This window comes from Mesoplodon bidens (genome assembly GCF_964165515.1).
Source record: "Mesoplodon bidens genome assembly, chromosome: 9".
Taxonomy (NCBI): domain Eukaryota; kingdom Metazoa; phylum Chordata; class Mammalia; order Artiodactyla; family Ziphiidae; genus Mesoplodon; species Mesoplodon bidens.
The window spans coordinates 93465738-93488934 of NC_138166.1; the positions used below are offsets into that span (position 1 = coordinate 93465738).

Sequence of the window (23197 nt, forward strand, 5' to 3'; positions counted from 1 at the left end):
CCAGAAAACTAGATTGATAATTATGTTTTATAGCTATTAACTAGTCCTTTAAAAAGAAATCCTCGGGGCTTCCCTGGCAGTGCAGTGGTTAAGAATCCGCCTGCTTATGCAGGGGACACGGGTTCGAGCCCTGGTCCGGGAAGATCTCACATGCTGAAGGGCAACAAAGCCCGTGCGCCACAACTACTGAGCCAGCGCTCCAGAGCCCGCGAGCCACACTACTGAGCCTGCAAGCCACAACTACTGAGCCTGTGTGCCACAACTACTGAAGCCCACGCACCTAGAGCTGGAGCTCTGCAACAAGAGAAGCCACCGCAATGGGAAGCCCGTGCACCACGACAAAGAGTAGCCCCCACTCGAAGAGTAGCCCCTGCTCGCCACAACTAGCGAAAGCCTGCGCACAGCAACTAAGGCCCAACACAGCCGGTAAGTAAGTAAGTACGTAAGTACGTAAGTAAGTAAGTAAATAAATAAGTAAATAAGTAAATAAATAAATTAATTAATTAATTAAAAGAAATCCTTGACGAAAGAGTACCTCCTAACAGAACGAACTCTCATACAAACTGATAAGAAAATCACTAATTCTGACTGGAAAATGAGCAATGGAAATGAACAGACAACTCAGAAGAAATGAAATGGCTATCAAACTTATCAAATAAGAGTTCCAATCTCATTAGAACATAAGAAATGCTAATTATGGTAATAAAAAAAGTTTGCATGGTTAAAAAAGACTGTGCTCAATGCAGCTCAAGGTCTAATGATCCTGAACTCTCATACACTGCTGATAGAAGCGAAAATTAACACAATTTTATAGGAAGACGATCTGGCCAGGTGCATTGAGAGCCTTTGACACAAAAATTCAATTTCCAGGGATTTATTCCTAAAGAAATACAAGATGCATTCAGCTCTATACACAAAGGTACTTTTCACAAAAAGTCGGAAGAGCTCTCTTATATGAAGAAATGAACTTTGTGCCAGTCATAAGGGAACAGGGGAAAGGGACAGGGCCACACCTCCTCTGCCATCTCTTTCCACTTCCTCTCACCTCTCCTCTGTCCTCTCGGAAAGCCACATCCACGCTCTGACACCAAGACTAATTAAGCATAAAGTAAGCATCTAGGGCTTCCCTGGTGGCGCAGTGGTTAAGAGTCCGCCTGCCGATGCAGGGGACACGGGTTTGTGCCCCGGTCCGGGAAGATCCCACATGCCGCGGACCGGCTAGACCCGTGACCCATGGCCGCTGAGCCTGCGCGTCCGGAGCCTGTGCTCCGCAACGGGAGAGGCCACAACAGTGAGAGGCCCGCATACCGCAAAAAAAAAAAAAAAAAAGTAAGCATCTACACTTAATGTCTCCAGCTATGAGTCTGCAGAAACAACCCAAACATGCAATAAGAGGGGAATAATTAAACAAATTATGGTATATCCAAATGGCTGAATATTTTATCATTTGACATGATGATTAAGACTTTATAATAACATGAGTAAATGGCAAGTGAAACGTGTAGGATATGACTTATAATCAACTGAACTCTAGATTTACATAATATTTACAAGTAAACGGAATATTAGTTCTCTCTAGGCAGTGGGATTATGGGTAATTTTACTTTTCTATATATTTTCCTAAAAATTCTACAATAAATACGTATATTACTTTTAAAATCAGGAGGGAAAACATCCACAGCATTGTAAAAGTCCTATAGTTTATCTGCATAGTAGGAAAAAATAAAATTAAATTAACAGGGGCTTCGCTGGTGGTGCAGTGGTTAAGAATCCGCCTGCTAATACAAAGGACATGGGTTCAAGCCCTGGTCCGGGAAGATCCCACATGCTGCAGAGCAACTAAGCCCATGCGCCACAACTACTGAGCCCATGTGCCACCACTACTGAAGCCTGGACGCCTAGAGCCCGTGCTCCGCAACAAGAGAAGCCACCACAATGAGAAGCCCACGCACCACAACAAAGAGTAGCTCCCGCTCGCCGCAACTAGAGAAAGCCCGCATGCAGCAACGAAGACCCAACGCAGCCAAAAATAAATAAATTAAAAACAAAACAGGGCTTCCCTGGTGGCACAGTGGTTGAGAATCCGCCTGCCGATGCAGGGGACGCGGGTTTGTGCCCCAGTCCGGGAGGATCCCACATGCCGCGGAGCGGCTGGGCCCATGAGCCATGGCCATTGAGCCTGCGTGTCCAGAGCCTGTGCTCCGCAACGGGAGAGGCCACAACAGTGAGAGGCCTGTGTACCACAAAAAAAAACAAAACAAAAAAAAGCTTTAAAAAAATTAATTTAACAAAATACCTTGTATGATAAACATACTACAATAATAGTCAAGGTAGGAGACAAACTCAAAAGCTTCCAGCACTAAAATTAGTGAATCACAGGACTTTGCCCAAGGCTGTGTTCCCTGTAACTGCTATTTATATTCCTGTTCTCTATTACAATTTATACTACAGATTGGTAGATGAACCCAAAACCTTAAATGCTGAGAGACCCAGTTGAAAGGCCATTCTTGAAACTTTTGGATAAAAGATACAAAGTTGAGATGGTTAAAGTTATATAAACATTATAGCTGATTCACTTACTGGATGTGAGCCCTTGGACACATCAATCTCTCTGAAGCACAGACTGTCATGTGTAAAATGGCCTATCTCTTCTGGGACCAAAATAAACAATGCATGTAAGGTATTAAGATAATTATTTTAGCCACTGATCTGCCCAGGGTTAATCCCACATCAGGAGAATATAGTTAATTTCATATAATCATTCTCCTTGAAAAATGTTAAAACAAAATTATGAGCCAAGTAAGACAACAAATTTCCACTCACAAAATGTAAATAAACTTTCAGTCTGTAATTCCAGGAAGTTACAAACCCGAGAGCTACTAGTGTTACTGCTAAATTTACCTCTATCCCCCAAATTAAACATGACACCCAAGTGAAACAACTCAAAGTTTTAACCATTCTTTATAAATCATAGCTCTTTGACCTGAACACACTCACAACACAAAACACTGTACTGAATACTTCAGAGAAGGTTGTGGGTTATGAAATTCTATAATTAATTAGGTAAGAGAATAATTCCAAAAATGTATGCTCCAACAGATTGAAATTACTTGCTTCGGCAATAATGGTTGTGGATTTCAGGCCTGTACAGTTACATTAATGGTGTTAAATGACTACCAAGCTGTTTGAGACCATCTGGATTTAGTTTCTAAATAAACCACCTTTTCCTTAGCTACAGTGACAGGGAAGAAAATGCTTAATAACTTCAATGGGAAAAGAGTTTAAACATTCATCTGATGTTGGCAGAATGCCATTTAAAATGAATACTATTATAACATCTGGTCCTATATAGTTATAATCATTAATAACAATACCTTGCATTTATATGTCCTACATCACAGAAGTGATTTCTGATCATCTGTGAGCTCTGGAGCCCTGCAGAAGCACAGAGTTTTTGCCAAGTCCGACTCTATTAAGCACATCCTACTTTTAGACCATTTTCTTTCCGGCTCTGAATATAGACTGAACAAATGTCTAACATTTTTCAAGCGTATGTAAATGCTGTTATAATTAATAAAGCCAAAATTCATTTTAAGTGTTTCTGAATAGAAGCTTGTCATTTAATATTTTCTTAATCCATGGATTCTAAATATACAACTGTCATGTGAGAACAAGAATGACCTTAAAAAAAAAAAAACTTATAAAAAGTAAGATCCCTGGGGCTTCCCTGGTGGCACAGTGGTTGAGAGTCCGCCTGCCGATGCAGGGGACACGGATTCGTGCCCGGGTCCCGGTCCAGGAAGATCCCACATGCCGCGGAGCGGCTGGGCCCGTGAGCCATGGCCACTGAGCCTGCGCGTCCGGAGCCTGTGCTCCGCAACGGGAGAGGCCACAACAGTGAGAGGCCCGTGTACCGCAAAAAAAAAAAAAAAAAAAAAAAAAGATGCAGAACCATTGAGCCCTATTCTACTTTTCAAGGCTAGTTCATGATCATTAACTCATCTAATTCGTAAGAAGCTTTCTGAGGTCCTATAGGATCACCCACACAACATACTTTCCAGGATGGAACATTCCATATTGTGTGATGGAGGCTAAATAAAAAGATGGCTTCACATGTGACATGCCCAGGCAGAAGGCAATCTCCCCCTTATAAACACTGCCTTGGAATATAAAACATTCCCCAAATTTCACTTTCCATACATATTTAGAGTCCATTCCAACTCAAACATAGTAAGATTTAAAGTTGTCTCGTAGGGACTTCCCTGGTGGCGTTGTGGTTAAGAATCCGCCTGCCAATGCAAGGGACACGGGTTCAATCCCTGGTCCAGGAAGAACCCACATGCTGTGAAGCAACTAAGCCCATGCACCACAACTACGGAGCTTGCGCTCTAGAGCCCGCAAGTCACAACTACTGAAGCCTGGGCGCCTAGAGCCCGTGCTCCGCAACAAGAGAAGCCACCGCAATGAGAAGCCCGCGCACTGCAACAAAGAGTAGCCCCCGCTCGCCGCAACTAGAGGAAGCCCATGCACAGCAACGAAGACCCAACACCGCCCTAAATAAATAAATAAATAAATTGATTTTTAAAAAATAATAAATAAATAAAGTTGTCTCGTATTAGCAACACTTTGGGGGAAACAGACTTCGGAGTGGAAACGGGAGAGACTGGCAGAAAAGGAGATCACCTGCCACCTCCATCTCATCGGACCCATCCTCACCCCACCCCCACCGGAAGGAAATGCTCTCTGGAAATGGAGAGAAGCAGTTAATCTACTTCTCCATACCATGACCCTGTTCTGCGAGTTCTTGCCTTTCTTACCCTGGCGGACTCCTGCCTGCCCCCAGATAACACTGCTTCCTCTGGGGTCTCTCAGGGAGAAGCAATCTTCCTTCTCACAACCACTCCTCCTTGCGAGACCCCAGCTTCTCCGAAGCTCCTGGGCCTCGCTGCCCATTGCCCCTCACAGCCGTTGTCTCCTGGTCACCTGCTGTCCCCGCTATGCCCTGTCTCATGTCAACACCCAGATGGGTAACCTAGCAGACCCTGGTCCTGTTCCCACTAATCTTTTCCTCTATCCCATGAGCAAAACCCGGCCCGTGTCATCTACTAAGCAGTAAGTGCATCACCTCCCAAACTGCGTTTCAAACATCTTGCTTTGTCTCCTTCCAGAAAACTGCTTACTTCATACTCCCCACTCCAAAGTCATTTTACCTCAGCAAGCTCCCAATTAGGTCACCTCCCCATTTTTTCCCTTCATCCATGACCCTCCTCCTGTCCTCATTCCCTTCTTTCCCAACTTAGAATCTGGACTATCTCCCTTACGGGCCTTTTTCCTCGCTTGCCTCTGGCCTCCTCTCCTGGGCCCAAGTGGTTGAGCTTTGCCAGAGAAAAATCAAAGGAGCGGGCTGGTTTCACTTTTCCGATTCAAAACCACAAACCTCAGAGGGCATGCAGCTCTGCCCAGCAAGTCCACACTTGCCTAAGGACCTGCTTGCTCAACATCTAAGATAACCACTCACACTTCTCTCTCTCAGCTTCCAAGCTCTCTGTCTCCTTCATCTGGTACCACGGCTTTCTGCCAATGATTCCCAGAGGGCCAGCTCTAACTCGGACCCCCCAGGGCTCCCAGCGGCACAGCCAACCAACCACTTGAGAGCCCTCCTTGGAACTAAAACACAATTTCACAATTCTTCACTTCCTCCCTCCACACCCATTCGTCCCCAGCACTGCCCCCAGAAGATGGTACCACCAAGGCAACTAACACTTAGCCCTCATTTCTCCTTTCCTCTCAGCTTCCACACCCAACCCATTACTAAATCCAGTCCTTTTCACCCCAAAATTCAGCCCAAATCCATGCTCTTCTCTCCATCCCCACAGCCACTACCAAGGGCAACCACCCACGTCTTCTACCAAGCCTAGTGCAACAGCCTCCTGCAGGGTTTCACTATTTTACATCGAGCGCACACACCAGCCCCCTGCTGTCCATCACGCTTCACACATCAGCCAGAAACATATCTTAAAACATAAATCAGCTGTCACTCTTCTGCTTAAAATGCCTTCTTCACGGTTTCCCAAGACTCATATAAAACCACAAAACAAGAGTTTCGCCATGGCCTCCAAAACCTGTATGCAGTAGATGCTATACACATACAGTAGAAAGTTCAAAGGGTATATACACGGTGACACCTCCCTCCCTGTTCTCACGTCACCCGGGGCTCCTACCGTTGCTTCTGCATTCTTGCAGAATCTGCACCTGTGCGTGCATTCCAGGCGTAGCCCCACACTCACACATACACAAATGGGAGCATACAACACACACTATCCTGCACCAGTTTTTTCCTTCACTTATCAGAGATTGGAGGTCCACCCCATCTGCACCTACAGAGCTGCCGCAGTCCCGTCTCCTGCGGGACATCTGGGTGGTTCCCAATCCTTGGCCGGTGTACACAGCGTGGAGCTAGCCGTTTCCTTCTCCTCTGTGCCCCCCTTGCTCCGCCCCCCACCAGCATCACTCCTCCACAGGGCTACCATCTCCCTAGCACCCAATCCCTTTCTTGCCCCTGAACACACCAAGCCCTTCCCTGCTTTGGGACTTCGCACTTGCTGTTCTGTTGTCTGACATGCGTTTCTCCTGGTTCTTTGCAAACAGCTTGCTCTTGCCTTTCCTTGGCTAAGCCTCAAGTGTCATCCCTTAGAGTGGCTGCCTGGATCGTCCTATCTAAAATGGCCTCCCTCCGTTACTACCTCTCCCATCTCCATCTGTTTTTTCCCTTCACAGCATTCCTCCCAATCTTATTATCTGCTTTAATTGTTCACATGTTTACTGTTCATCTGTAAGTGCCACACCTGTCTTAACACCACAGCTATAACCCCAGGGCCTAGCAGAGCATTTAGAATGATCAGTAAAGATTTTCTGAATGAATGAATGCTTTGACTGATGGCCAACACTGAATGCTTTCAAAGTGCCAGGCCCTGTGCTAGGCACTTACCATGTGCCATTGCATTCAGTTCTCACCACATCTTACAGATAAAAAAATGGATTTTAGAAAGTAATATCTCTTAGGAGGTGAAAGGAGCATTCAAACCCAGACCTGACCCTAGACCCTACGTTATACTGTGTAAGAGGGAAGGTTAAAAGATTAAAATATCCCAAGTTGGGTAAAACACAGTAATTAAAAATATCACACATTAAACATAGACATATAGATCCAGGATGGAAAAAAAGCACCTTAGTAACTGTGGTTCTCGCACACGCTTAAATAAGGGCAATTACTTCACTCCCTAGACTTCAGCTTTTATGTTTGCAAAGTAAAATGATTCTGTATACTCAGTGTAAAGAGGTAGGGGGAAAAGTACCCAATGGGTAGTTGAGCTCACCTATTGTGACAGTTGTGCATGCTGTAATTGACACAAGTATCTTTTTTATCCCACATGACCTCATTGGAAGTCGTTTCCCTGTATCATGTAAATCCTTTTATTCGAAACTCAAGTCTTCCTGTAATTTGTCTCTCTTCTTAAATTGTTCCTTACCACAGATGTAAAATACCTAGCACTTTTCTGTAAAATTCCCTCAGGGTTCCCCAAACCACGTTCTTCCTACCTATTTTGAACATATTCCAAAGACAACAGTTTTCAAGATAAAAATCTTTCCCTCTCCTAGACAAAGGACTTATACTCAAGTTAATGGTCACTGCTGTGACATTTCCTTACCACTGGTGAACAAGACAAATCAGAACCTGAGACAATGACTAATACACTGGATCCTGACAGCTAGGGAGCAACAGGACAGTGCAGTGACTTTGAGCTTATGAAAGTATCGTTTCAGGGTTATTTTCTGATGCAGAGACCAGATATCAAAGATTAATAGAAGATTGTCATCTGAAGCCACACCGTGGCCCACACAAAGGCATGAAAGTTCCAGTTGGCATTCAAGACCCTCCACTTAACTTCTTTGAGTCACTGAAAGATTAAATGAGACAATTTATAGAGAGTTCTAAGTACAGCACCTGGGGCTTCCCTCGTGACGCAGTAGTTAAGAATCCGCCTGCCAATGCAGGGGACACGGGTTCGAGCCCTAATCCGGGAAGATGCCACATGCCGCGGAGCAACTAAGCCCGTGCGCCACAACTACTGAGCCTGTGCTCTAGAGCCCATGCTCTGCAACCAGAGAAGCCACCGCAATGAGAAGCCCGCGCACCGCAACGAAGAGTAGGCCCCGCTCGCCGCAACCAGAGAAAAGCCCGCACGCATCAATGAAGACCCAACGCAGACAATAATAAATAATTTTTTAAAAAAGACCCAACGCAGCCAAAAATAAATTAATTAAGTACAGTGCCTGGCATACAGCAAACATTCAACAAATGGGAAAAAAAAGAATTCAAGCATCAAAACGCTGAAGAAAGAAGGTGGCCATTAAGAATCATATTTTGCTCACCCCAGAACTCCCTACAATCCTTTCAGTAAGTTATCAGGAGATCGCCTAGTTTCTGAAAACATCAAAAACCCTGTGGACACGTTCCCATAATCCCGTGAGAAGTAAGAATAAACAGACCACATTCTGCAAACAAGAATACTGAGTTAATGACGAAAAAGCGATCAGATAAATTCCTGACCGAGACCATGGTAGTTACCAAAAAGCAAAGCCCATTTACTCCACTAAGAGCCTTCTCCCTCTGTGGCCTCACTACATCCTCTCCAAAAGCCTGCCCCGCCCTACCTGTGAGGTACCCTTCTAGACGACAAACCCTTTTCTTGCACAGGCGCCCCTGCCACCGCGCTGGCGTGGGGCCTGGCCGCCGGCTCTCCCCGGAGGCCCTCCCGATCCTCCCGCTCCCCTCCACTACGGTACTCGCCGGCCCCGCCACCTGGACCCCGGACCCACCTCGAGCACCTGGACGCCGAGGAGCCAGGCCCAGAGTGGAGGGAACGAGGGGTGGCCGGCCTTGCCCGCGGCGCCACACCCACCGGCCGCCACCTTCTGCCTCTCCGCCCCGTCCCCTCGACGCCTGGAAGCTCCTCGGACCTGCCCTCGCCTGCGGCACACCCCAGCCTCGCCCCAAGCCGGGTTCCGGCCCTTCTCGGCTCGGGCCCGGCGCGTCGCCGCTCGCGCACCCGAGTGCCGCAGTAGTCGTCACGCTCCGGCCGGCCGGCAACTCCTCTCGCTCCGCCGCGCCCGCAAGCTTGCCACTCCCGCCGCCACATCACCGACGCCGCCGCGGCCAGCGTTTCCGGGCACTCACGTGACCCGTCAGTACCCGCAGCATCCTGGGAGTTGTAGTCCGACCGCGCGGCTTTACCTGAGGACCACTGGGCAGGGAGGGGAGGGGGAGGGGGAGGGGAGAGGGGGAGGGGGAGGGGGAGGGGAGAGGGGGAGGGGGAGTGTCGGCTTCCAGACGCTGCCGGAGGCCTGGGTGGACCCGGCAGCTCCGAGGGGGAACTGGGGGTCGGAGGGACGGACACCGGCCAGGACTGTTAGGAAAGAAGCAGTGCGGGAGAGAGAAGATACAATCTGGGAAGAAATTATGTATATATAAATCATCTTTTTTTCAAAAAACCTTTATTCTGCATTTTGTTTTGAGAGAAAGAAACGCGCTGCTAGGTGTGCTACTGACCTGCCATGAGGGCATAAGCTTTAAATTTTTGTTGAATTAAATACAGTTGACCATAAGGACAGGGTTATTAGTCTGTCGGTATAATTCACTGTTGTACATCCCACCCCCATCACGCAAACAAATAAATGAGTGTTAAGATCCTGGCAGCCCCAAGCAAAAACTGAAGGCCTTACAACACACGACTCTGAACAAAGGTCTTTTGCCCTCCTGGGCTCTCTTTCAACTGCTGGGGGGGGGGGGAAATTAAGTCTTTCAACCCAGAAAACCTGTCCACAAAGATAGCAGATTAGAAAACAGTTTTATTATTGAATACGCTTTGAACCAGACTGTGATGCACATCACAGGCAACGCGCTAAGAGGTAGCAAAGGAAGAAAGGAATCTTCCCCTTACATTGCCAGGCAGACACTACCCACTCCAGGCAAGTTCTCAGATAATCACTACTCCTCAAATGAGAAGACTCGACTGGACCTTATGTCACAAATAGTTCTCCTAACTTTATCACGGTCACTGGGGAGACCACCTGAGTTGGCTTATCACACCTTTAGGACAAACAAACTTTTCACACCTTTAGGACAGGAGATGGTTTTGCAAATTGGAGCAAGGCCCCCACGGAAGTTAGCCTCCCATCCTGCCACAGGAACTGGGGGTTAGGGGAAATAGCTCCCTGGATGATTGAATTTCAAAAGATGGCTCCCAGGTCCTGGAAGAAACATTCCAGAGTTGTGAGACCGGCAGAGGTTATTTAGCCATTATAAAGATATACATATATTGGAAAAGGACAGAAATTTTGAAAGAAAAAGGAGGGAGGGGGGTCCTCTCCCCTTATTTTCAACAAGGAGAATTAAGTCTCTTATCTTTAATTTGTATTTGCCTTTACACAATGCAGGGGGGGGCTTCCCTGGTGGCGCAGTGGTTGAGAGTCCGCTTGCCGATGCAGGGGATGCAGGGGACACGGGTTCGTGCCCCGGCCTGGGAAGATCCCACATGCCGCGGAGCGGCTGGGCTCGTGAGCCATGGCCGCTGGGCCTGCGCGTCCGGAGCCTGTGCTCCGCAACGGGAGAGGCCACAGCAGTGAGAGGCTTGCGTGCTGCAAAAAATAATAATAATACACAATGCAGGGGTAGTTTTGTTTCCAGTCATCAGAGGGTGTGGCTGGGGAAATGTGATATTATGGGGAGCAACCATAAATCAACCAGACCAGGCGTTTCACGTTTATTGTAAAAAACAAATTGTGATGACTGATTCACTTTGTTATAAAGCAGAAACTAATTAAAAAAATGAATAAATAAACTTAAAAAAAAAAAAAAAAAAAAAAAAAAAAAAAAACAAATTGTGGACAATTATTCAACTTTAAAGGAATGAAATTATGACACATGCTACAACATGGATGAACGCTGAAAACATTAAACTAAGTGAGTTAAGCCAGACACAAAAGGACACTTACTGTGTGACTCCACTTGTATGAGGTACCTAGGGTAATCAAATTTATTGAGACAGAAAGTAGAATAATGGTTACCAAGGGCTGGGGGGAAGGGGAAATGGGAGTCATTGTTTAACAGGATATAGAGTTTCAGTTGGAGATGATGAAAAAGTTCTGGAGACGGATGGTGGTGATGGCTGCACAACAATGTGAATATATTTAAGACCACTGGATGATACGCTTAAAAATGGTTAAAATGGTAAACTATATATACTGTGAAATATATGTGTGTCTATGCACGTATGTATGTGTGTGTGTATAAGTATATGACCTGCATCACCACCACCCACGTCAAGAATGCCTTCTTCCCCATAACCCAAGTTCTGCTCTTTGCACTTATAGTCAGCATTGGTGGAGAGGGTCGGGGTAGGGAAAAGCAGCATCTCTCCTTGACGTCGATAACCATTTGGGCATTTTACCGTTCGAATTCTACTTGCTCTCCAAGTGCAAAGTCTGAGTCAGCTGGGTTTTTTTGGTTTGGGTTTTTTTTTCTTTTTTTATCAGTAATCATTACCAGAAGAAGAAAACATTTTGACACCTAACCTCACTGACACGTCTCACGGGTTTTATTTCCTGCCCCTGCCCATACATTTGTCGTGGATCTTGACCTACATTTCATTTTCAAGCTGCATACGCGTGACTGTGGCTTTCAGAGCACAGTCTGCAGGGCCTTCCCTGGTAGTCCAGTGGTTAGGACTCCACACTTCCATTGCTGGGGGCACGGGTTCAATCCCTCATCAGGGAACTAAGATCCTGCATGCTGCATGGCACGGGCAAAAAAAATAAATAAAATAAAATAAATTTTAAAAACAACAAAGCATGGTATGCAGCAGCAATATTTGGCAGTGTCTTTTGTTTTCTTGCTCTACCTGCCAACATTGGGTTTATCCTCCCCAAAAGAGAGGTTCCTGAAAGTGATGTGTAAATGGAATTTGGGGTAAGATAAATCATCATTTACAGGTTTTCTGGAGAAATGTTCTTGAGTAGTGAATAAATTGTCCTCTATTTCAGTGCTAGGCCTCAACCCACAGTAAGAAATACATCTTACATCACCCCCAGCACACACGTGCCGGTTCACAACTGATCCAAACAGCTCATGCAACAATACTCTTACTCCACGGAATGCATTCTGCATTGGTTTCCTAATCTTTTCTGTAAAAACGCTGGTTACAACCCACTGAATTTGACTTCATGACTCATTAACGGGTCTCAGCCCACAGTTTGAAAACACTACACCAGTTTAATATTTTATCGATCGGGATGTTTCTGTTTTGCATGTTGTGCCTATAGCTTAACTGCCTGCTCAGCACATTCCACAGAGTGGAGCTGATCTGGTCCCCATGCTAGAAGCAGTGACTCTTCCAGACTCTGTGGGGAAAACATAAAAAGGAAAATTCACCTCAGCTCTACGCTTCTCCTGCCAGCATCAGGGACTGACGAACTCCAGGTCTTCCTAGAAATTAACCTTGGTTCTGGGGTACACTTTGTGGGGGGAAAGAAACATTGTTTTTCAGCTCCCCCTGCAAATTCAAAGTTGTTTTCGTTTTTTAATCTTCTCTTTGGATCACCTCCTTACTCTCAGTGGCTCCTCAGAAAAGGTTATTCAAGTCCACAAAAGAGTTAAATGACTCAAAACCCAGATCTGTAACCTCCTTTAAGTTGCTGTCCTTCAACTAGCCACTCCCACCCCAGCCAAACAGGGGACACCAGGAAATACTGGGGGTAAGGGCTGCCTAAGAGAATGTGAGCTGAAAGAAAGAACAGGGCGGCTCAGAGGTGTTGGCTGAGGTAGCAGGCTAGTCCTTTTCATTTTGGGTTTGCTGGATAACGTGTGATGCTAAGAAGCCGGAGGAAAGGTGACCTAGCATGGCCTCACCCCGTGCTTTGTACCCAATGGCAGCTCCTCCGGATGGGGAGGGAGGGGAGGCGGAGGGAGGGAGGGTTGACACTTTCCTTTCACTTTCTCAGGCCACCAAACCTGACACCTGGGGACAGAACTACAGTTCCCACGACGCCTCGAGACAGGAGGAAGAAGGGGCACGGAGGACCAAAAGGAAAACCAGGAGAAAGAGCAAACATTACCTACTGGCAGAGGTGAGAGAGCCAGACAGGTAAGCAACAGGTGCAGGTTACAGGATGCAGGATGGAGGGTGTTGGAGGGTGGACGTCGCTTGTTTCTCCTTGCAGGGCATGTAGGCGGAGGTGAAGGGGGCTTTTGTGGAAACCCTAAGGACTTACTTGGTGGGGGGGGGGCATGGAAGTAAAATTTCAGCTCAAATTACAGGGATAAGACACTGGAAGTGGAATGGCTTTCTTTACTTGAAAAGCCCGGGAAGAGTTGTTTGATTATGTCTCGTGTCTGCTGGATCATTTAGCCATAGTGATTTCAGAGGAGTCCAAGAGAAGTGTAGGATCCTCCCTCCGTCTGTTTAAAGCTCGCGGTTTTTACGTACAGGTTTTAATTTGTGCGATGATACAGACTTGTCCTTTTCTATGATTTCTGAGAAAACCAAAAACTAAAACTGGGGGAAATGAAGAAGGGTGTCATAGGCAGGAACAATTTGCAGCACATCAAATGAAATAAGGTTTCCTGTATTTTTGTTTGTTTGTTTGTTTTTGCGGTACGCGAGCCTCTCACTGCTGTGGCCTCTCCCGTTGCGGAGCACAGGCTCCGGACGCGCAGGCCCAGCTCCGGACGCGCAGGCCCAGCGTCCATGGCTCACGGGCCCAGCCGCTCCGCGGCACGTGGGATCCCCCAGGACCTGGGCACGAACCCGCGTCCCCCGCATCGGCAGGCGGACTCTCAACCACTGCGCCACCAGGGAAGCCCGGTTTCCTGTATTTTTAAGAGACATCTGAGTAGGAGACCCAACACAACCGAAGAACAGTTGAAGGGCCCAGGTATATCTGCCATGAGGGGACATGGTTGCTCCTCCAAATATCTGCTGGACTGTGGAGTAGGAATCTGCTGTCATATGGAATGGGAGTCCTGATGTAGCATGAGGGTCCACAGATGGAAACCTAGGGGAGATAGATTTCAACACCATGTAAGTTAGAGCTGTGCACACAACAAAGATTTTTTTCAGGAGGTAGTGAGTTCCTTGTGATCTGAGATGTTGTGGATATTTAAGAAGAGACGCTGAAGGTGGGAATAAAGTTTCAGGTGGGTGATTGTGTCGGTCAACACTTCCCAAGGCTAGCTAGTCCTCAAAATCACCTGGGAGTGTGTGCATGTTTTTAAATCTATTTAACAGACCTAAGATGGGCTCCAGGAATATGTATATATTTAATTATCTTCCCAGGTAATTCTGATAATCAGTTAGTTTGGGAGACGCTGTCATGAGAAACTTTCTTTTCCAGCCTATGGTAGAGTATGGCACAAACATTCAAACCACAGGGTTTGTTTGTTTTGTTTTGTTTTGTTGCACCTCGAGGCTTGTGGGATCTTAGTTCTCCAACCAGGGATTGAAAGAGGGCCCTTGACAGTGAAAGCGCAGAGTCCTAACCACTGGACTGCCAGGGAATTCCCCACAGTTTTCATTTTGAATATTCTCAGAATCATAATTTCCAGGACAAGAAAAAGCAGGTGCCAACCAGAAGAAAAGGGCTATGTGACTCTTCCCGAAACTGACTTGTCTGTCAGGTCTCGTTGATGCTTGCTGCTGGTTGCCTGACCATTCAGTCTTCCAGTAATTTGTCTTCCTCCCGTGTAACATGGAGATAGGCTGACAGCTAGGCATGTCTCCCACCTGATGACTGGCAGGTAAAACACTCCTGCTGGGCCCCGAGGCATGTGGGATCTTAGTTCCGGACCAGGGATCAAACCCACCACCCCCTGCAGTGGAAGCACTGGAAGCATGGAGTCTTAACCCCTGGACTGCCAGGGAAGTCCCAGTCAATGCTGTCATCTGAGAGTGTTGACCGTGTACTGGGCCCAGCAGAGAACAGCAGTAGAACCTCTTCATTCCAAGGTCACCCCTAAAGTAATGTTAACTCACCTAGGACAGGTGGGGTTTGCGCGGGCAGCTCCCTCTTACCCGACCAGTAATTAACGTCCTTTTCCCACGAGGATGGCAGTGCTAGGAAAACAGTGACCTCCCTCTGTCTTGTCCTGTGCTGAATCCCGAGTGCCAAGAATAGTTCCTGGCCCCTGATAGCTGGTCACTAATACAGGGGTCCCCAACCCCCAGGCTGTGGACCAGTACCGGTCCTGTTAGGAACCGGGCCACGCAGCAGGAGGTGAGCAGCGGGCGAGTGAGCGGAGCTTCACCTGCCGCTCCCCATCGCTCCCCATCGCTTGCGTTGCCTCCTGAACCATCCTGGCCCCCCACCCCGTCCGACGAAAAATTGTCTTCCACGAAACCAGTCCCTGGTGCCGAAAAGGTTGAGGACGGCTGCATTAAAGAGAGACTGAACTCCTTCTTTTCTTCCTTGATCTGTTCTAGGTGGCAAGAGCCATGCAATTCTCCAGCTCAGCCAGGGCAGCGGATGAGAACTTTGACTATTTGTTCAAGATTATCCTCATCGGGGATTCCAACGTGGGGAAGACGTGTGTGGTGCAGCATTTCACGTCCGGGGTCTACACCGAGGCGCAGCAGAACACCATTGGGGTGGACTTCACTGTGCGTGCCCTGGAGATCAACGGCAAGAAAGTGAAGGTCAGAGGGGGACAGCGGTGGGGCTGCCTCTTTCAGCCGTGGCTCCTAACCCCGAAACACAGGCCTGAGGAGTGAAAGATTTAAATATAAAATATGAAATCATTAAAATACCAGGGGAAAAAAAACCCCATGGGAGTATTTATTTTTATCATTGAGGAATAGAGAAATCAGGCTTTAAAGTAAGACAAGAACCCAGAAGCCATAAGGGAAAATATTGCTCCATCTAACTATTTAAAGGTCAAATTAATACTCTTCTATATGATCATATAAAGGTCAAATGTCTACATACTCAAAAATACCATAAACAAAGTCAAAGATGAGTGACAAACTGGAAAGAAACATTTGCAAATATGGAACTGACAGAGAGCTAATTTCTCTGATGTGAAAAGAGCTCTGATAAATATCAAAGAAGAGACCAACAACCAAATACAAAAAGTAGGCACTTCACAGATTAGACAAAACAGCTACTTCACAGATGTTATATGAACTGGCCCATACATTTATGTGAAAAAGTAAAGGTGCCCATTGTTACTCATAATTAAAGAAATGAAATTAAAATAAGTGAGATAATATCATTTACCCATTTGATCAAAAAAGATCAAAAACTGTTGGTGAAAATGTAATAAATGGATTTTGCGTGGGATCCTTATTACACAAACACAATAGTAAAAAGACATTTTGGACGGACTCCCCTGGCAAGCCAGTGGTTAAGACTCCACGCTACCAATGCAGGGGGCGCAGGGTTTTTTGTTTTTAAATTTATTTATTTATTTATTTAAGCATCTTTATTGGAGTATAATTGCTTTACAATGGTGTGTTAGTTTCTGCTTTATGGGTGGCGGGGGTGGGGTGGGGGGTGCAGGTTTGATCCCTGGTCCAGGAACTAAGATCTCACGTGCCGCACTGTGCAGCTAAAAATTTTTTTTAAAATTAAATCAAACAAAAGTGCAATTTCTAAAAAAAGAGACATTTGGAGCCAATCAGGAAATTTTAATATGATCTGAGTATTAGATGATACTAAGGAGTTATTGAAAAGTTTATTAGCACTGATAATGGTGTTATGGTTACATAAGAAAATGTCCATTTTTATTAGGAATGTATATCGATGGGAGTAGGCATGAAATGACATGAAGTCTGGGATTCTCCTTAAAATAATACGTCAAAGAAATCAACAGAAATGGCTCCATGAAGCAAGAGTGGCAAAATCTTGATAATTATATGGATATATGAGGGTTCACTGTTTTATTCTCTCTAGTTTTGTGTATGTTTGCAAACTTTCTTTAAAAAATAAATTTTATAAATAATGTGACTATGAAAAAACAGGTACCTTCAGACATTGTTGGACGGGGTATAAATTGATGCCACTGCCTGGGACGGTAATTGGGAAGGTAGTATTACGATAACACTTCTAAACATGAACAGCCGAATGGTCCTTTAAAATCAAAACAGTTCAGCCCATGCTATCACCTTTTCCAGCACTAACATCAATGGACAGACTCAAAAGATAAAGCCCAACATCTGGACGAAGGGATGAGTGTGGTAGGAAGGCAAAAGAACACCAGACCTTAGGACATTGGGTCCGCCTCTCCCACTGAAGGGCACCTTAGTGATGGCCCCCAACCTGAAAACACATCCAGATTACCCTGGGGAGCAACTGAAAAAGGACAGATTCCTGGGCCCCACCCCAGACCTCCTGAATTTGGATCTCTAGAAGTGAGACCCAGGGAACGACTTAGGTGAGCAAGTTCCCATCAGGGGTGGGAACTCCTGACGTGGACCCCCTTTCCTGCCCTTCTCCAGATGCAGGTGTGGGACACTGCAGGCCAGGAGCGCTTCCGGACCATCACCCAAAGCTACTACCGCAGTGCCCATGCTGCCATCATTGCCTACGACCTCACCCGGCGGTCCACGTTTGAGTCTGTTCCTCACTGGATTCACGAGATAGAGAAATACGGGGCGGCAAACTTGGTCATCATGCTGATTGGTAGGTCGATTTCAAAGTGTTTCGCTTTCCTTGATTGCCCGCCGCCCCCCATGCTCAGCTTTTTCTGTTTCCAATGGCAGTGGAACAGGAAGCCATAAAAGTGCACGTGGCGGATGGGACCTCAGAAAACATCTGGGCCAGAAATTCCCACCAGGTTCACTTGAGCATGAGAGTGGGATGGTTTGAACTTGTTAAGAATACAGATTCCAGGGCCCCACCCTAGAGTTTCTCACTGCAAAAACCTGAGATGGGGCCAGACATCTAGACGAAGGTACACCCTGGCTGATTCGACACACGTCTGTACAGACTACACAGGAAGTATTCTGTAGTCTGAGCTTCACAGTGTCTGATGGCTCTTAATCCCCGGAGGAGCCACTCGGATGACTATGCCTGACAACACTCTTGAATGGCTTCTCACACCTGCTAAGATGCTAAGCAAATCTTAACAACAAGCCAACGTCAAAATTAACCGCAACTTCAACTATACAAAGTGAACTCACAGCTTGAAATACGTGCCGTCACACTGTGCATTCAGCAACGGGTATCGTGCTGCCACTGCCCTATAGTATTAGCTACGCAAGCAGTGCCCCTCCTAAGGACACTAATGTTTCCCAAGTGGCTGCTTAATTTTGGCAAGTTGGTTTAGGTTCTTGCTACTCAAAGTGTGGTCCGCGGACCAGCAGCATCAGCATCACTGGGGTTTTTGGTTTTAGGTTTCTTTTTCTTGTTTTTGTATTAAGACTTATTTTTTTCAGAGCAGTTTTTAAGGTTCTCAGCAAAATTGGGAAGGTACGGAGATTTCCCATATGCCCCCTGTACTCACACACGCATAGCCTCTCCCATATCAACATCTCCTACCAACGTGGTACATTTGTTACAAAGGATGAACCTACATTGACACATCATAGTCATCTGAACTTCAGAGTTTACATTATGGCTCATTCTTGGTGGTGTACTTTCTATGGGTTTGGACAAATGTCTAATGACAAGTATCCACCATGATGATATCATAGAGAGTATTTTCACTGCCCTAAAAATCCACAGCATCAGCATCACTTTGGGGTTTGTTAAAAGTGCCCCATCTCAGGCCCCATTCCAGACCTACTGAATCTGAATCTTCATTTTAACAGGATCCTAGAGAGATTCATACGCAAATTAAAGTTTGCAGAGCACAGGTCTAGACAGCTGCTGTGGGACTGAGCGCTAAACATAGCATGTTTAGTGGATTATTTATCCATGGACAGGCATATCCTAGCTGTGTGGTAAGTTACCTTCTGAGCCTTAGTTTCCTCATCTATAATATGCAATCAGTATTCACTAGGGTTGTTGTAAAGATGTGATGAGATAATGTGTATACGTCGCTTGACAGTGCCTGGCACATAGTAGGTACTTCATTAACAGGTGTGTGATTTGTTTCTAGAAGGTTCGTTTGTTTGAGGGAACTAACTCCTCTGTGTTCCTTAAACAATGGGGTGGGGTGCTTATGGTGAGGGTACAAGTCCCTGGGACCTAGGAAAACCCAGCCCAGCAGTCAAGCCCAGCCAGAGTGGGAGACACAGTGGAGCCAGGCCACCCATCGCAAGCAGGAAGCTGGGGACCCTCCTCTCAGGGCTGGGCTCTGTGCACCAGCCTCCTCCACCATTGTGTATCTATGTCTTCTCTCAGAGCTGCTTCTTACATTCAGGATACTGTGGGCCTGCAGCACTCTCTCCCCCTGAACCCTCCCCTCCTGGGTTCCTCAAAGCATCGTCCCCAGCCTGCTCCTGCCACAGAAGCCCTCATTCTCTCATACCCTCTAGCTCACATTCCTCAGAAAGGAAATCCCATTGCCCCATTCTTTTTAATACTTAATTTTTAAAAAATATTTATTTATTTATGTATTTGGCTGTGCCGGGTCTTAGTTGCAGCACACAGCATCCTTTAGTTGCGGCACGCACGCGGGATCTAGTTCCTTGACCAGGTATCCAACCCAGGCCCCCTGCATTGGGAGCGCGGAGTCTTAACCACTGGACCATCAGAGAAGTCCTGCCCCATTCCTCTTTCTCATGGCAAAGCCTGGCCCAGACTCCGGGCTCAGGGATACCTACTCCCACAGCATCCCTTCCCCCACCAACCAAGAAGCAGGGCTTTGCCCCCAGCTTAAACCTCACTAGTTATACAAATGCATGTAGTTCTCTTGAAGGTACTACCTGAATGCTTCCTGTGGCTGCCGTAACTAATTACCATAAATAGAGTGGCTTAAAACAACAGAAATTTGATCTCTCTCAGTTGCGGATGCCAGAAATCTGAACTCAGTCTCACTGGGCCGAAATCTAGGTGTCAGCAGGGCCACGGTCCCTCTGGAGGCTCTTGGGAGGAGACTGCTCCTCGCCTCGCGAGCTTCTGAGGGCTGCCAGCATTCTTTGGCTTGTGGCCACATCACTCCAGTGTCTGCCATCTTCACATGCTCAGTGTTTGTACTCAAGTCTCCCTCTACCCTTATAAGGATGCTGTACGTGATTATGTTTAGGGCCCACCTAGCTAATCCAAGATGTCGTCCTCTCCCCATGCCCCACTCCCATCTCAAGGTCCTTAACTTAATCACATCTGCAAATACCATTTTTCCAAATAAGGTAATGGTTACAGTTTCCAAGGATTAGAACCTGGTATCTTTGGGACCATTTTTCAGCCTACCACAGTACCAGAAGGGGTAATGTCCACTGAAAAAATTCTTGGATTTAACCTTAGTTGGGGATAATTATGATCTAAGTCTAGCTTTGTCAATGCGCAGGTTAGTGACTGTCACTATGAGAAAGTATTTTTTTCCCCAATCCTTTTTACTGGGACATGTTTAAAGAGACGTACATTCACACGGATTTATCACAAATCCGTGTAAACACCCTCCTCCTCAGGTCAAAAAAGAATATGGCCAGGGCTTCCCTTCAGTCTCCCCTTCACGCCCCTCCCAATTACTCCCTCTCGGGCTTCCCTGGGCAGTGGTTGAGAGTCCGCCTGCCGATGCAGGGGACACAGGTTCGTGCCCCGGTCCGGGAAGATCCCACATGCCGCGGAGCAGCTGGGCCCGTGAGCCATGGCCGCTGAGCCTGCGTGTCCAGAGCCTGTGCTCCGCAATGGGAGAGGCCACAACAGTGAGAGGCCTGCGTACCGCAAAAAAAAAAAAGAATGAGATAATGCCATTTGCAGCAACATGGATGGACCTAGAGATTGTATTGAATAAAGTAAGTCAGACAAAGACAAATATCATATGATGTCACTTATACATGGAACCTAAAAAAATGATACAAATGAACTTATTTACAAAACAGAGCCAGACTCACAGACGTAGAAAACAAACTTATGGTTACCAAAGGAAAAAGGTGGGGGAGGGATAAATTAAGAGTTTAGGATTAACAGATACACACTACTAAATATAAAATAGACAACCAACAAGGACCTACTGTACAGCACAGGGAACTATATTCAATATCTTGTAATAAACTATAATGGAAAAAATCTGAAATTTTATATATATATATGAATCACTTTGCTGTATACCAGAAACTAACACAACATTATAAATCAACTGTACTTCAATTAGAAAAAAAAAAGATAGTGGCTCTGTTTCCATTCATTGTTGGGTTCATTTTCAGTAAATCTGCCATCAATAACTATTTGTGAACAAATGCATGTGTGCATATTGCTAAACTAAAATGTTCTTTTTCAAGTTCACCTTTTAAAAAACCAGATTAAGTTACTCACCGGAATATTTGCTTCTCTCTCACTCCCAGGGAACAAATGTGACATGTGGGAAAAACGGCACGTTCTGTTTGAGGATGCTTGCACACTGGCTGAGAAATACGGCCTCCTGGCTGTCTTGGAGACATCTGCCAAGGAGTCCAAGAACATCGACGAGGTCTTCGTGCTGATGGCCAGGGAGCTGATGGCCCGCCACAGCCTGCCCTTGTATGGGGAGGGCACCCTGGGCAGCCTCCCCCTGGATTCCAGTCCTGTCCTCACGGCCCCGGGGCCGAGGGAGAAGAGCCAGTGCACTTGTTGAGTATGTTCCCCAGGCCGGGGGCACGCAGCAGAGGCCAGCTCCGAAACCAAGGGCAGCGGATGGCCTCGTGTCTGCGGAGTAGACCTCGGACCCCAGTGCGGACGTGCGGCTGGTCCTACCCCTTCCTGCCGGGTGGGGGGCACGCTTTCGCCTCAGTTCACACCAGAGGGGGAAACCCTGGCTCTGAGGATAGAGGACACCACTGTTTTTCTTGACGTTTCCTAGGACTCAAGGCCCAGCGGTAGGAGGACAAGACTTGCTCCTTTACATCTTTCCCTTTTCTGTCTCCCCAACCCTTCGGCTGTTTTCTACTGAACTCTGCTTCCCACCTGAAGAAGAGGGTAGTGAAGGAAAGAAGGAAAGAGACATAGAAGAAGGACACAAGAGAGGGGAGAAGATGTTGGGGACATTGCAGAGTGGTTGAAAACAGTGCGGGCGTGGGAAGATGGGGGAAAAGCCTGCAGTGACGAACCAGATGCTGTTAACTTTTGCTTCCTGACATTCACACCTCGGGCCTTACTTTGGGGGGCAAAGCTTTTTGACCTAAAGACCATAAATACGGTCTTGCCAAATGGTCAGGAGCCATGTGATGCAGAGAGAATTAGATTTCACTTTATCCGAGTTGGGCTGATTGGACCACCCTCCTAGGATGAAGGAGATGCCTACAATTTCTTTCCGAAAAGAAATTGTCTTTTTGAAGACAATTTCTTCAAAAAGAAATTGTAGGGATCTCCCCAATCATCTGCTGGATCAAAAGTCATTTCTGAATTGAAATTAAATTGGCTCATAGACAAATATCAAACCAGTACTGACCTTGCTGTATGGCCGGGATGTGCTGTGGACCCTCTGGAAGCTGTGAGTCATAACCCTTGTGTCTGCAAAGCTCCCTGACGGTTGCTGCTGAGGGTGTCTTACAATCCTAATAAGAACTGCAAGTGCTGGTCCAGCCACAACATCAGCTCTGAAAGAGGAAATGTCTGCCCGGGGCGCACCCAGGGTGCAGGTGAGTCCCCCCACCAGGCATTTCTAGCTGTAGCACTGTTATCTGTAGCCTGAGACCAGCACAAAACCAATAGCCACTAGCCACGTGGCTTGAAATTGGCTAATTTGAATTTGATGAGCTCTGAATGTAAAATACATACCAGAATTTGAAGACTTATTATAAAAAAATGTAAAGTATCTTCCTAATAATTTTTATATTGATTATATGTTAAAATGATATTTTAGATTAATATCATTCTAGGTTAATAAAATATATATTAACATTTCAGCTGTTTCTTTCTACTTTTTTTAATGTGGCAACTAGACAATCTTAAATTATGTGTGTGGCTCATACCATATGCCCATTGGACAGTACAATAGAGCAATGCTTCTGTAGTGGAATTCCCCAACCACACCTATGACAGGGGCCAGGGGATGCTTGTCTAG

General features: G+C 46.4%; 2 protein-coding genes across 7 annotated transcripts in view; one reads left to right on the forward strand and one right to left on the reverse strand.

The window, feature by feature from the left end:
• The window catches only part of SLC37A3 (solute carrier family 37 member 3), a 46467-nt gene extending 37252 nt beyond the window's left edge, over positions 1–9215 (reverse strand). For 2 of the 5 annotated variants that reach the window (XM_081244993.1, XM_081244989.1), the window contains exon 1: positions 9111–9215. The gene's annotated coding sequence lies outside the window, so the exon portion shown is untranslated. Of the gene's footprint in view, positions 1–8880 lie in introns of all 5 variants that reach the window. The other 3 variants (XM_081244991.1, XM_081244990.1, XM_081244992.1) reach the window with 3 other exon arrangements.
• A 5021-nt stretch (positions 9216–14236) lies between these two features.
• RAB19 (RAB19, member RAS oncogene family) lies at positions 14237–21784 on the forward strand (the record flags this gene model as incomplete). 2 transcript variants are annotated; one of them, XM_081243978.1, is made up of 4 exons in its annotated part: positions 14237–14254; positions 15537–15749; positions 17550–17733; positions 21501–21784. In XM_081243978.1, 3 exons carry the CDS (start codon positions 15549–15551, stop codon positions 21767–21769), a joined length of 654 nt encoding a protein of 217 aa, XP_081100104.1. In that variant the 3' UTR covers positions 21770–21784. The 2 variants fall into 2 exon arrangements, with proteins under 2 accessions (XP_081100104.1, XP_081100103.1); XM_081243977.1 differs by lacking the exon at positions 14237–14254 and having other exon boundaries at positions 15549–15749.
• Between the last annotated feature and the right edge of the window lie 1413 nt (positions 21785–23197).